Here is a 15000-nt window from a genome sequence, read left to right as displayed (position 1 = left end):
AACGAGTATTGATCAGGAGAGAGGCTATTAGCCAGGCCCTTAATAAACCCCATAGGGAGGAATACAACATCAGATGTCATTAAATAAAGAAGGAAGCTGTTCGTCCACACCATCAATGCTGCTCTACGAGTTGATGAAAGTTTAATACAAAGGCAGAGCACGGATAGGGTGTTGCATCCTACCTATAAATATAGCTGCAGGCGTTGTAATGTTACAATGACAGCATTATGTTGTAATAACCCCAACCGACTATCATCCGAGCAGTTTCTGGGGAAACATTAGTCTGTTTCCTCAGAAAATGCATAACTGGTGAGCGAAAATGACACAATAAGAGATGTTTAGGTGTTATTAAAGAATAGCTTTTGTCGGTGTGAGTCTGTGTTAAGGGGGAATGCAGTCATCTTTTTTTTCTTTACCTTTGAACAAGAAATCGTATTCATCGTCTCGGTTCCCCATTCTAGACGAGGCCGCTCCGACGCTTGTCTCCGGAAGAGAATGTGTGGAAAGTATGGCTATTAAATGTCGTTTTGTGTCAGGAAAATATGGTAAAGGTTTGCGCTGAGACTCTGCGCCAGTGTTGGCTGTCAATGCGAGCTGGACGCAGAAAGAGAGCTCCAACTCTGCGGCGGGAGGGGAGGAGTCCTGCAGTTCACATCGCTGCCGCAGGGAGGCGCTCTGCGGCATGCCGGGAGACAACATCCATCTGAATGTAAATAAGGAACAAGTCAGGCCATCCTTTAAGGTAAGTTCACCTGTAGAAGGTTGGTTTTCCAAAAACATTGTGTGGTGTTTTTACAATAGTTATTTAAAGAAAATGTTACATTTAAATTCCTTTCCATTCTTTGCTCACTTAATGTGATTAATATCCCACTTTTATATTGGGTTAGCTGTTATTTGGCCCTTCAATAGTATTCTATTTGTCAGATAGATGTATGTGCAAAGCCCTGTTTTTATATGCTGCTGCAACGAAAACATGTCCTAATTTGGGATCAATAAAATGTATCTTATCATATATATATTTATGCTAAATTGTTTCTTAAAAATACTTATTTTTTATTATCCTTATGTTTCTTTTTTTTGTGCCTACTATTACTTCATATTTTCTTAGATTGTTTATTTTCGCACCACCAGATAACAAAGCAAATTCCTTGTAGGCTACTGTATGTGTAAACGTACCAGGGCAATGCACTTGATTCTGATTATCTTTAACATAATAGCCTATACAGATAATAAGAACTGTATTTCAGAAGCAGCAGTGCTTTAATACATTCAAGGCCAACAGTGAGTCTGAAACCACTGAGTTCTTTTAATGAACCATACTTAAGAGGTTAATAGTAATGTCACGGTGGAGTTGTTCTGTACTACACAGAGACTGAATACAAGACTGGAAAGAAAATGAATATAAATCAGTTGCATTAGGTTATAAGGGAATACAAAATGAGGAAGTATGAAAGAAAATGGAGGTGAATAGCCTTATTATTAAAAAAAAAAGGATACCTGAAATTACACTATACAACAGATAAAACAAGTGTCATACTTTTGTCATAGTCAGTTTTTCTATTATTGTTCGTTATTTTTACGTTTTATTTTTTTGTTAATTCTTTATGTTTAGCTTTTTCTGTGCTTTTTGTCAGTCTGCTGTGTATTTATACATGAGGAAATTCTCCAGCTATATTAAGTTATAAAAGCTATGTTTACTCACAGACAGCAGACTTTTTAAAGATTGGAATTGAAATTACAAACAGTTACTTTATAAGATGAACAAACTAAAAGAGATATTTAGTAGTTAATAACCCAGTCAGTTAATAACCCAGTCTTAAATGTGCCGATTTGTTAACCTGCACAGCCACTCAGTTTGTGGGCAATGTCAAATAAAAATCACAATGTAGGTTACTTTTTGGGTGGATTCTCCCTTTACAGTGCTGCTGACAGCTGGCCTCGCCCCCAGCCCTTCAGCTGCGCTCCTATTGGCTGAGAGGAAGGTCAGCTGCTGCAGCAAGGACGCACGTGTAGCTCCAGCTCGGCGCATTTGAAGATCAAGATGGCAGCCTCTGTGTGTCGGTGCTACGAGGTTAGACAACCATTCATGTCCTTCATTACAGGTTTTAAGTGTTTAGAGAATAACTGTGCAAAGGGAGTAGAAGTATACGGCTAATAGTTAGTTATTTCTAATGTCTGGTTTGTGAGTGAGATTTCGTAGTGTGTTATTAACATGTCCATTAGAAAAGGCCTTGTTGCATCAGACGGATTGCGGGTTCTCAATGTTCTTGTTCACCTATCATTCTCTAAAATGATATTCTTCTTTTGGGTTTCTTGGTGGGAAAATGTCTGTGTATATGGGCTTGAAAGCGGCAAAATGTGGTATAAAAGCAAGCCTTTTAGACGCATAGATGTAGCCAGATACTGACTCATCGTTCAGTTATAAACAGGCGTTAATACTAATGGTATAATCTCCTGATGAAGTAACTAGCGTTATAAAGGTGGTATAATATCTTCACATTTTTGAGTAACTAACGTTAATCCTGGTTTTACACCAAATTATGTGACTCATCATAGTTTGTTACATGGCTAAGAATAACAGTGCCAATGGTTTTATCATATTAAATCCCATATTTATTGACGGATGTTTAACATATTTTACGCCATGGTGTATTGGTACTCTGTAGTAGCCTACTAAAAAGACTCAAATGTTAGATGACCCTAAATCTGTGACCTTTTATGTTATGTGACACTTGAAGATCAACAACAACAACAACCACAACAACAACAATAAAGAGACCAAATTGTCGACCAAATCCTATCAGTTTAGGTGTTGGTGCTTTACAGGCAGGTCTTTTTGTTGCTGTCATGCTATCAAAATGTGATTTATTTAATTACAACTCATGCACCATCTCCTGTAATACTCATCTAGATTAGATTAAATAGATTATGACATGTTAAAAGTTTTAACATGTCAATTTAAAACATTAGCAGTAACAACTCAACATATGGGAAATTCCTATTTGGGTCACATAAGTGTAACACTGGCACAAATAGAACAACAGTGTCATACATTTTACCTATAATATTTAAAGCCCCTACCAATGCAGATTCAGAGAGGAGACACATCAATGTAAAAGCTGAATATATTAATTGAGAAGCATGAAAAATACAGAATTTGCCAAACAGGTGTACTTCTTCGTGAATTAAGTAAGCATCCTGTGACATGTATAGGGATTGCATCAGAAAAACAACAAAGTGTCTTTCTAAGGGCACAGCTGTTCTAGAGGTGTGTGGTCGACCACATCTTAGTAACACTGGATGCAAAGTTTTGTTTGTAGTTTCAACCATCTGTTACGGTTTTACTTGTCACCTGGTTGGTGAACCGCTGACACCTAATATATGTGATCCTTAGAAGTATCATCACAACAACTTGACTCCTGCTTTGCCCGCTTGTCTCGTATTTGATTTCTTTATTCAATATTACTGTGAGGGCTTAACTCATTAGTATTCCATTAACCTGTTACCTATTCTCAATTACAGCTGCAACGATTATTTGACTATTTGATTAGTTCACTGTCAGAACAAAATTGTACTGCTATTTTATTAATCGATTAATCGTTATTGTCAATTTTAATGTAATAATGTATGAAGATTTCCAGATGTTCTCAGTTTTACATAATATTAAAGCTTTAGACCAGCAAATCATTTAAAGTAATCACGTTGGACATCGACTGGGATCTTTTTTTTTTTACTATTTTCTGGCATTTTATACATACAATGATTTCCAAGAAAAGCAACTGCCCACTGTTTGTGAAAATATTCCTTATTTGCAGCTTTATTCTCCATCCACTGCAGTGTCCACAGAGTTGTTTGTTACTCACAGTCTCTGTCCCTTGCAGCTGGTTGGCCGACGGGCCGTGGCCCTCTGCTCCCGGCCTCTGGTCCCCTCAGTGTGGAGAGGAGACGCCTACAAGCTACACAGGAGTCCAGCTGCAACTGTGCAGGTACACGCTGACTGCTACCGTTACCTTTAAAGCACACATACACATTGTTAATTACATCAAAGAAACTGCTCAGTTGTTTGTGTACTCTCAAGAATACATTTTAGTTAGAAAGTGATGTCATGTTTTCATAGTTAGTTATTAAATAGAGCATGGATGCTGGTTAATTCCTGATTGGAAAGGACTTGGAAACACTGTATGTTAATGATCAGGGCTCAAGATTAACGACTGTCCGATGGCCCGGGGCCATCTAGTATTTAGCTCGGGCAATGAAGCCTCACCTGCTGGTTGCCCGATCGGGCAATCTATTATGCCAGTATCATGCAGCTCGCGGATCCAGTAATGAGTGACCCGACAGTAAAACTAAACATATCTATAACTAGTTTAGGTAGTTTGAGAGGTAATTAAAATAGCTACGTGTGATTTTCTAACCTGATGTGTTTTGTCCGCTCACCGCTGTCTCACCATATCGATCAGATCCAGCTAGTTCTAGCTAATGATATGACTACCTGCTTATTAAAAGAGACCTAAACAATAAGTGTCGCTATGCAACTGGGTGAGGCCACAAAGTATAGCGCAGCATTATGCATTTGTTTACATGCCCACCGGAACCCCGAGGCATTACCAACAGATCAACGCACAATCAACCCATACAGGACATCTCTTTCTCCACATTAAGTGTTACACATTAGAATTGACTATTCTTGTCTGTCACATACTCTTCTTGTCTGTCACATAAGTGGCGCAACTGAAGCGGTATTGCGCTAAAGGGAAATTATTTTGACCGGACATTTTGACCGAAGAGATTTAGATTTGCCGGCTAACGGCAACTCTGACGTCGCCATTTTGTGTGCTTCGCGGATGCGCTCGGCTCCTCTCGACTGCTGCTCGGGTCTGCTCGGTTAGCTTCCGGATGAGGAGGCATTTGTTTGACCAACTTACAGTAGACAACATTACAAACATTTTTAACAGGGGCCATAATAGTGTAAATAATGTTTGTTTTGGCAGTTATAACTGAATGTAATGTTTTCTACTTTTTTACATCTGGGAAGGCATTTGCCTTCATCAGATGGAAAGTGTCTTGACCAACAACTTAAAGTGGACCTATCATGCTATATTTGAATAATATAGTGTAGGACCATACCTATATAAGGCATATTTATACTTTTTATTTTTCAAAATACCAAACAGATCATGCATTTTAGCCATTCCTCATTTCGCTCAATTTAACACTGTCTTTGCTTGGGCTGATTCTGTGAGAACAGCACCATCTGTAGGCCTGGCATATGTACTACAGCGTCTCCAGCGCTTTCGAACGGCAATGTCCGTGGCTGTCTCCTCCTGATTGGTGGAGTTGGCCCAATAGCCGTAGCGCCACTTTTGTGACGTCATAGAAGTGTTAAAATCTGGATCAGTCTGTATCAGATCCGTTGCAGCCCCTTTTTAAGAGATTTGGGTATGGAGGAAAATAGAGAGGGTTGTGTTTTCTGACACTTGGTGAGTTCCCTGGAACACCGGGGACACATATTCATGTATAAAAGACGTACAAAAGTGCATTTTGCATGATAGGTCACCTTTTAAGTATTTCTTATAGCTATGCAAGCGAGCGAACACAAACAAGAACAAACAAACAAGTGAAATGAAGAATAACATTTAAATTTTACAATATAATATTGTGGTGGTTCATCTTATAATTCAGTCTATGCACCAGACAGCATCTAAGACCTGCACAAATCAAAATGTTCTAGGGGGAGGCCCCCCAAACCCTTCGTGCGTCATTTCGTCCGCGCGCATTTTTCAGGGCAATCTCTATTGGGCTCAGGTAGGGGTGGGCGATATTTAAAAATATAATATCACAATATTTTTTAAGCAGTATCACGATAGACAATATTTATCACAATATTTTTTCATGCCGGTTATTATGGTTATTTTTCATGTTACTTAACAGTACAACCACCTACAAGGTAACAAAAACTAAAATAAAAAGGAGTAACGGACCAAAATACCATTTCAAGCTGGTTTTAATTCTGCAATGAATCCCTGAATGAACAATTCAACAGGAATATTTATATGGCTTCCTCAATGTTCAAGTAGGTAGGCCTACACAACAAACGTTAACACTGGTTTCTTCACCAAGTAAAGTGCACTCTCTTGCTAAATAAAATAAAAATATTCAAGGCACAGTTTCTCAGTATAAAAATTCACTTTTTGTTTTAGGTAGCACTAGCAGTGATGTAACATCAATAAACATGAAAGAAGAGTAAAACATAACTAAGTAAAACATAAAACATCAATGAGGAAAAGTCAGTGCCAAACAATTAAAATGTAAACTTTAGACTTGAAGTGCAATCAAAGACTTTAGCATAACTGAACATCTGTTTCAAAAAGGGAAAAACAATATAAATACCTTATTGATAAAATAAAATATAAGCCAATAGAATCAACCAAGACAATAAATGAAGTGCAATACTGTCTGAATCCTGACTAGACAGCTTGGTTTTTACTAACCATTATCAGTATGTAGTTATTCGGCATCATTTTGAAACGTTTATTACAATTAAATCACGGTAAAATAAGTTAATTTTGTCGTAGTTGGTTTCCACCACAGTATTTACATGGATATAAGCCCCGCCCCCTCTCCAGCCGTCCTGTTTGAATGACAGGAGTAAACACAGCTGACAGCTGCGGTGAGAATATTCGCATCGCATCTGTTGTGAACGCAGCATAATGCAGTTCAGAAACCACTGTTCTGACGCTTTTAAAGCAACTTCGAGATTTTAACATTATCAGGGGCACACAGGCCATGGTGGCCGTAGGACGTACAATTATTTTCGGGGCTTCACGGCCGGACCGAGGGGCAATGACTGCATGGCCATCTCGCAGCACTCACATTCTATGACTGAGTGACTCTCTGTATCACGATAGATATGATATCTCTGAAAAGGCATATCATGGAGACCTAATATCGTCTCGACGATATATATCGTCATATCGCCCACCCCTAGGCTCAGGGCCATCTGTAAATTAGCTTAGATGGCCCACAGGGTAAAAAATCCTTAATGTCATGCACTGATGATCTGTTCACTCTTATTGTACATCTGTTGAACTAATGTCCTCTTTTCTGTTTATCTCATTAGGTTCGATATGCTTCCGGAGGTCGTAAAGGTTTTCTGGGAGAGTTTGTGGATAACCTGCGTCAGGAATTCAACAAGAATCAGGATATGAAAGACAACATAAAGAAGTTCAGAGAAGAGGCCAAGCGGCTTGACGAGTCCGATGCTCTCCAAGAAGCCCGCAGGAAATATGTGAGAGCAATATTTGGTTTTCAATCTCTCTTATATTAGACGATAACAATTATCTTTGAATAATAAATATGTATTTATTTTTCTTTAATAGAAATCTATAGAGTCTGAGACAGTGAAGACTTCCGAGGTGTTTAAGAAAACCTTTGGATCTCTGTCGGAGACCGTCAAGGAGGTAAGGTTTCAGTACTTCCTCTGGTTTACCAATAAAACGGTAATCAGAAAAAAGGTTACACTAAGTTTCTGGAAAGGCACCTTTATGGACTGAATAATTGCATTTGTGTTGATTTGTTTTCGTGTGTGTCTGATGTCTCACATTCTGGTCTTTAGGGTCTTGAGGAAGTAACTCGTACTGACATTGGGAAGAGGATCAAGGAAAGTGTGGAGGGGGCTGCCAAGTCAGCCATGCACTCTGCAGAGTCTGTGTCCAAAGGAGGAGAAAAACTGGGCAAAACCGGTGCATTCAGGGCCATCTCACAGGTCAGAAGAGAAAACTCAATATCCATAAGTTTACAGGTTCAACTTCAAAAGGACAATATCACTATAATCTCTACTATTTTTAGATGCATAAAGATAATACTAAGCAGTGGTTTATGGGCCAAAGTTCTTGCTGTGCCAATCAACTCACTCACACATTCGCAAACTAATGCCAGCGCTCATTTAGAATGAAACATAATTACCACAGCCAAACGGTTTGGTTTTTTGTTCATTTTGTTTCTCAAATGATGACAATATTTTCCTGGATCTGTTGCAAACGAGTTAACAGTTTGAAATGTAAAGATAAATATAAATATAGAGAGAAACCACTATGATCTCAAATACTAGATATCAGAGGGTAATGTAGCTCTGGCCTGTCAGCTCCAGGAGCTTGTTAAGCAAACGACTGAACGATGTCAGACCATTGGGAGAAATGTACTTTTTAAATGTAAGCTCTAAACAGAAAGACTGCAGTTGTTCAGCTCATCAGGTGAACTGAACATATTATATACATGTCCAGTAAAGTCCAGTTATACACGTGTGTTTGTGATCTGTGCAGGGTGTGGAGTCCATGAAGAATGAGATAGATGTCGGGGATGACGGCTCTTACAGAGCCCCCCCACACCTGAGGAAGAGGAGCGATTTCTCCTCCAAAGGAGCAGACGGCGACACAAGAGTGTTCGATGCCAATGAGTGAGTCAAACCTGTGTCCCCTCTCACCTGTTCTGTAATCACACATCTCCATTTGGAATGTATGCTCTGTATTTATGTTGTTAACATCTCAAATGATAAGAGTGATTTTCTTGTATTCTGTGACGCAGGGAGGATATGGGTGTCGTTCTCCACAAGGATTCAAAGTGGTACCAGCAGTGGAAGGACTTTAAGGACAATAATGTCGTTTTTAACAGTAAGGAAATCCTCAGATTGTATCTTCTTAGATACTGTGTTATATAATAAACTTCCTACATTGTGCACATGTGTAGTTCCCATTAAAGGCAGCAGATGGCACCACATTCTCTACACTACACTGCATTATACATTTGAACCGTTTAGAAATGGTGTTTTTAACCAGACCATACATAGAGCCCTCTGTGATCTTTTTCTCCATCCTACCTAACCGCTGAAAAACCCTTACTCCATTTCTCCCTTTGTGTTTCCTACAGGATTCTTTGATATTAAGATGAAATATGATGAGAGTGACAATGCGGTCGTCAGAGCATCCAGAGCTGTGACTGACACTGTCACTGGATTCCTAGGTAATGCCCGGCATTAGTTTGTGTTCATTTTAGGTTTCTTCTCATTATCATAATATTTGATAGGATTATTTTGGCTAAATTGATCTATATATTATGGATACTTTGCTCTCTGAACAGAATAAAACATGACCTTTCATGTACGTTGGCAATTTCCACAGTCAGATTGATCAAACAAGAAGTCATGTTTGCTTATTTAAGCTATATTAGCTATTACAACAATAATAATATCTGCAGTTTAAGGAAATAGCTTTTGTCCAGTGCATACAAGGGATTTTCTCCACCTTCATAAGTCCTGTTATGATGGTTGACTCTAGTGATTAAAGCAGCTCCACTCTCCTAACTGAGCGGTAAAGAATGAAATGCATGCTTCATGTTGTCACAGCATGTTTTATAGACAAATGAAGGAATTGGAAAAGCATAGACTTGGGTTATAAACGTATAGTTGTTAACATCCCATCTATAGTAGAGACTGATGTGTTTGTGTTGCTGATGTTGATTTAGTCAGTGTTTGTTTTCCAGGCGGTCTGTTCTCTAAGACAGAAATGTCGGAGGTGCTGACGGAGATTGTGAAGGCTGACCCCACCTTTGATAAAGACATTTTCCTCAAACAGTGTGAGAAAGACATCATCCCGAACATACTGGAGGTAAATAGACTCTTCTACTCTGTCAGTGTGTCCTTGACTTTTTAACTTCTTCATCCACACTCTCTTTGCACAATACCTGAGGAAAATAATTACTGATGAAGTGTCTTACTTCATTACATTTGTAATTTTACTCCAGTTTAGATCAGATTAAGTCATTTGTGTTAGAATGAGTAAAGTCAAGTTGGAGCTGTCAGATTTTTAAATATTTCCAAGTCCTTTTGATTATTGATCCGAGAAAACATTAAACGAATGCTTACGTCCTTCATGGTCAAGAGTTGATGATGAGTTAAAAGCTAATTATTTAGGTTACCAACCAATGGGAAGCCAAATCAGAGTGATGTGGTCTACAGTTGTCTAATCACACTGAATTTGGCCCAATGGGCTGTCTTTAAACACACAATTACATTAATGATCATCATGTGAACTACATCTTGTTATTTTTCCTTTTTGTTCTTTCTTAATACTGTGAGCCATGTTCATGCTCAACTCTCTGACTGCATTTTGCACATTTTTGCACATATGTCTGCACAACCCTCCATTTAAAATATAATACACTGTGATTTTGCCACATATACTCATTGTCCTAAGTGTTTTCCTCTTTCTTTCTCGCTTTTAAGGTTATTTGTATAGTTAGATTTACATTTTGTGTAAATACTTGTCTTTAGCATCCTTTTTTAATGCTATATTGTTTCTTAAAAATACTTATATTTTTATTATCCTTATATATTTCTTTTTTTCCTACTTTGCAACGTTTTTTTTTATTTGTTATGTTTGCACCACCAGATACCAAAGCAAATTCCCTGTATGTGCAAACGTACCTGGCAATGAACTTGACTCTCATTCTGACAAAACAATAGAAACAGGCAAGATTCAACCAAATAAAATGTGTTTACTGTCTCCGCTGGCTTTGTGAAATGCCCTCTCCTGTTGTAAACAATCATTGTTGACTCAGTGTCTCTGTCCTCTCCTCAGGCTATGATCCGTGGAGAGCTGGATGTATTAAAAGACTGGTGCTATGAAGCTGTGAGTAACATACTGCTGCCTCCTACATTTTAAATTTCATTAAGCTCTAAAATAATAAACCATTATTTGTATTTCATTCCGACTTCTTCATGCTGCTATATATCTTGTATAGTAGTGTGTGTGAAAGTCCATTCTTCTGCTAAACGTGTTTTCCTTGCCCTTCCTCAGACGTACAGTCAGCTGGCTCACCCCATCCAGCAGGCCAGAGCTCTGGGGCTGCTCTTCCAGTCCAAAATCCTGGACATTGATAACATAGATGTAAGTGCTTGTTCATTAGCCGTCATTGAGGTATAGGCTAAAACGATTGTTGAGTTGTCGAGTATTTGACACTGGAATTAAAAATCCAGAGTTTATAAGATATTTCGCTTAAATATTGCTTTTAAAGAGTTAAAAAGAAGCAGCCGTTTGAATAAATGAGTCATGTATTGCATCAATACAAATGATTTATCAACAGCTTTTCTAAGATGTGGAAAAAGATGATATCTGATTGGTATCATATCATTTAATACCTGATGTTAAATGTTTCCTTCAAATGTAATGAGTGTGTTCGTTGTCTCTCCCTGTGATGTAGCTAGCGATGGGTAAGATGATGGACCAGGGCCCAGTGCTGATCATCACCTTCCAGGCTCAGGTTGTCATGGTGATCCGCAGCCCCAAAGGAGACCTTGTGGAAGGAGATCCGGTCAGTAAACTCCTCATCAACTGCACATGAATAGAACATCTGATATAAGTTATTTCAAGGACCCAAACAACTGGAATGGTTGAAAGGAGCTCAGTTAAGCAGAGTTTTCTCAGTTCTCAGTTTGCATCTGAATTTATGACTTTGAATTTCACAGGTTTGATGTAGCGATAGGACTAGTTTGAATGTTTTGCAGTGGGGATGTATGAGATACTTATATTTACTTTATTCTTCTACTCTAGGGAACATATTTACTAAAGATAAGCAGCCCTTCATACCACTCCAGTTCACAACAGACAAACCCTCTTTAAAGGTCCCCTATCATGCAAAATGCACTCTTTGATGTCTTGTATACATGAATATATGTGCACGGGGTGTAAGGAGACTCAGAAAGTCAGAAAATACAACCCTCTCTATTTTCCTCCGTACCCAAATCTCTAAAAACGGGGGTACAACGGAGCTGATCCGGATTTGCTGCGGTCTTGACGTAATATCGGAAATGTGTGCTGGCTTTAGGCCCACGGGCCTATCAGAAACGCCGCTTTATCAGAAACAATGCGTGACGTTTTTTGAAAGTAATATGGTCTTTGTTTACATTCGCAAGCATCGCTAACACTCAGAGCTAACGCTGTACTGGAGAGAGTATGTGTAAAAAAGCAGGAAATAAAAAGGAACTCACCTTGTGGTAAACCCGTGAGAGAGAAAGCATTTGAGCTCCGTACTGTTTCAGATACGGACCCGGAATCAGCAGTTCTCTAACAGGGCTGAAATAGAGGGATATGAGGCATGGCTAGAACGGGTGATCTGTTTGGTATTTTGAGCAAAACACTTCATAGACATTTTATATATCTGAGACCTATAATATATGCCTGAAAACAGTATAAAGTCTAGAGCAGGACTGACCATGTGCTCTCCTCCTCCCTCAACAGGAGAAGGTGATGAGGATGATGTATGTTTGGGCGTTGTGTCGGGATCAGGAGGAGCTGAATCCCAGCGCAGCCTGGAGACTCCTGGACATCTCCGCCTCCAGCACGGAGCAGGCCCTCTAGGAGGAGGAAAAGGAGAAGCGCAGGTGAACAGGCTGACATGGGACACGCTAACTGTGAAGAAGGGCAGACACAAGGATGTGCTTGGAACACCTGCACACACTGACTCACACACATAACTTCTGAGTAAACAATGCGCTCCTGCTCCTGTGTCATGCCAGAGACTGTACCTGCACACACTTACATTTCCCATTGCTTTCCAGAGGATTTATGTGCACATGTATATATTCATAAGCTCTATGGAGCGAGGATATACGGACAAACTAGCAGTATATGATATATCCATTGACAACCGGGGGTCCATCAATGTGTGTGTGTGTGTTGTCTCTTGCACTGGTTGGCTTAGTGTTTGGGTTTCCATGTGGAGCAGAACCTTTTTTATTCATTTTGAATGGACAACATTTTTTTTTACAAACTGGCTTTCATTCAATGGTACAGTCACTCCATACCTGTCTGGTGGGGATATCCAAGAAGATGGTAAGTCTAAAATGGACATGGCACCTGCGTCTTGAGAGGGATATCTGAAGCCTAAAACTAAGTTAAATCTCCTCTCTCTTTGTCAAATGATGTCAACAGGATATGAACATTTGGGTAGTGTGATGTGCAGTAACAAACATAGCTGAGGGGGACATGAGAGACCGGTTTTCATAGAAAACATGCTTCAAGTTGAAGGGGCGCATGATTTGACACAAGCAGATGAATTCACCTGAGACGAGGAGTCTATTCAACCTGTACAAATAGGAGGAAGCTTTTTTCAATTCTGATAAAAGAACCCTGATGATTTCATCAGTTTCCTCAGATTGGACTTGAAACAACACATTTCTAACAGAAACCCTGTTTGGTGAATTTAGGATTTGGAAAGAAAAGAGCATTTAATAGGCAGAAAGGATCTGACGCCGAAAAAACTAAAGAGGCCATTAACTTGCAGTATGGGAAATATAGGATCCGGTGTTTTTCAACCTTCACTCGTACTCAAAAATAAAAATGAAGATATGTAAGCCTCTGTTACTTTTATTTGAAGCATTCCTTTTAAAACGTGTCTCCTGTGAGTCTCCAAACTGTGATAGACTGCAGAATTTAAAGGCTGGAATACAACTTTAAGGCGTCATTGCAACTCTAACTTCGCACAGAGTCTCAAAGGTCCATGAGATTTATAATAAGGATTTCATCATCTGCCTAAATCTGTGAAGATCTGCCAAAAAACTTGTAATCACTATTCCTATGCAGACGCTCAATGTAATATAACGTCCACTTTCAGGAGTATGTCCATCCCATTAAAGACCCCTTAACGACAATGTGTTCGAATCACCATTAAAATACACATTAGAGAAGTTGAAAAATAACAATAATTTGACATTCTTTAGTTTTTTTTAGAGAAAAGTTTTATTTTCTGTAGGCCAAATGACCATTGAAAGAAAATCACAATTCACCTGTGATGGTCCCTACTAGCTTACACATCAGAAATGTATCAAAAGTAAAATAGTTTACCAAATAAGAAAACGCTTGAACCATATGTCATGTGTACTGTAGCTCAGATCGGCTAATGCACCACAGAAAACACAAACAACTGGATGAAACAGAATAAGCCGTCTTGTGTTTTTTCCAGTTGCAAAGCATTGGGCATCAAGACTGTATATTCTGTACACCCTTATATAAGAAGAACTGTATTGTATCTACATATTAATATAAGCTCTGAACTCCTTGTACATATATTACATGTGGAGTAATTCTTCTTTGTAAGCTTGGGTGCGACCACAATCATATGTCATCATGGCAGCTTCATTGTTTCAGGATCATTTGCCATCTCATGTTGTACATTTTTCAGCCGTTTGTTTTACTGAAGTATTTGGTTTACTTTTATTTATGTCGTTTTTTTAAGGGGTTAGTGCTGAAGACAAAGAATGAATAAGCACATTACTGTACTGATGTGATGACTGGTTTGACATTATACAGTATGATACTCACATGTCACTGAAGATTGAACACATTTTGATTGTACTGAACTCTCAGTCCTCGATTACATTTTCATTCATTGGAAGAAATGTCCATAGCTGTGAAGGAGAAGCTCCTCATGAATATCTTTAGTGCCTGGATTTTACCGCAACCAATTCAGCATGTTTTATTCGTTTAACAGTTGTCGTTAAAAACAATTTGACATGGTGTTACTAACTGAAAAACATGACTGATAGTCACACTATGCACACCATCCTGTGTGTGTGCTGTTGACTTGTGTCACTCCTGGGGGTAAAACAGCACACGTTGAGGATTTTGGGATAACTGGGTGGATTCGTTGCTAAACGTGCATGATAAGCTGTAAAGAGAGATGAAGTGAAAACCTGTAACTAAGTACCAGCATGAGAACGTGTTCCCTGCCTACAGCTGCTCAACTGCAAGACACCTCAAAAGGTATTGGACAGATTGCCTTTGAATAAAGTATGTTTGTTCTCCAGAAAATAAGGTTGTTTGAGGCCTGACATTTCATCTAATATTTTGTTTGGTTTGACCTTCAGCAAATCTTGAAATGTAATGAACTCCTTTAAACCAGAGGCCATACTCTGTTCACTTCATGAGCTTTCCTCTAGTGCCACTA

The 15000-nt window shown here is 38.9% G+C and overlaps 2 protein-coding genes across 2 annotated transcripts in view; one reads left to right on the top strand and one right to left on the bottom strand.

The window, feature by feature from the left end:
* The window catches only part of LOC307017866 (ras-related protein Rab-11B-like), an 8992-nt gene extending 4990 nt beyond the window's left edge, over nucleotides 1–4002 (bottom strand). Inside the window, exons 1-2 of the mRNA XM_079647738.1 lie at nucleotides 3864–4002; nucleotides 417–703 (exon numbers count right to left, since the gene is read on the bottom strand). Of these exons, the coding sequence (XP_079503864.1) occupies nucleotides 417–699 (283 nt within the window). The 5' untranslated portion in view covers nucleotides 700–703; nucleotides 3864–4002. The remainder of the gene's footprint in view (nucleotides 1–416; nucleotides 704–3863) is intronic.
* On the top strand, nucleotides 1982–13774 carry timm44 (translocase of inner mitochondrial membrane 44 homolog (yeast)). The gene is made up of 13 exons (XM_079647737.1): nucleotides 1982–2071; nucleotides 3882–3986; nucleotides 7121–7288; nucleotides 7380–7460; nucleotides 7616–7765; nucleotides 8322–8455; nucleotides 8584–8669; nucleotides 8926–9018; nucleotides 9538–9662; nucleotides 10635–10685; nucleotides 10854–10943; nucleotides 11257–11367; nucleotides 12294–13774. Exons 1-13 carry the CDS (start codon nucleotides 2042–2044, stop codon nucleotides 12411–12413), a joined length of 1344 nt encoding a protein of 447 aa, XP_079503863.1. The 5' UTR covers nucleotides 1982–2041; the 3' UTR covers nucleotides 12414–13774.
* The last annotated feature ends 1226 nt before the right edge of the window (nucleotides 13775–15000 follow it).

This window comes from Notothenia rossii (assembly GCF_949606895.1).
Source record: "Notothenia rossii genome assembly, chromosome: 9".
Lineage (NCBI taxonomy): Eukaryota > Metazoa > Chordata > Actinopteri > Perciformes > Nototheniidae > Notothenia > Notothenia rossii.
This window is presented reverse-complemented; position numbering and strand designations above follow the sequence as displayed.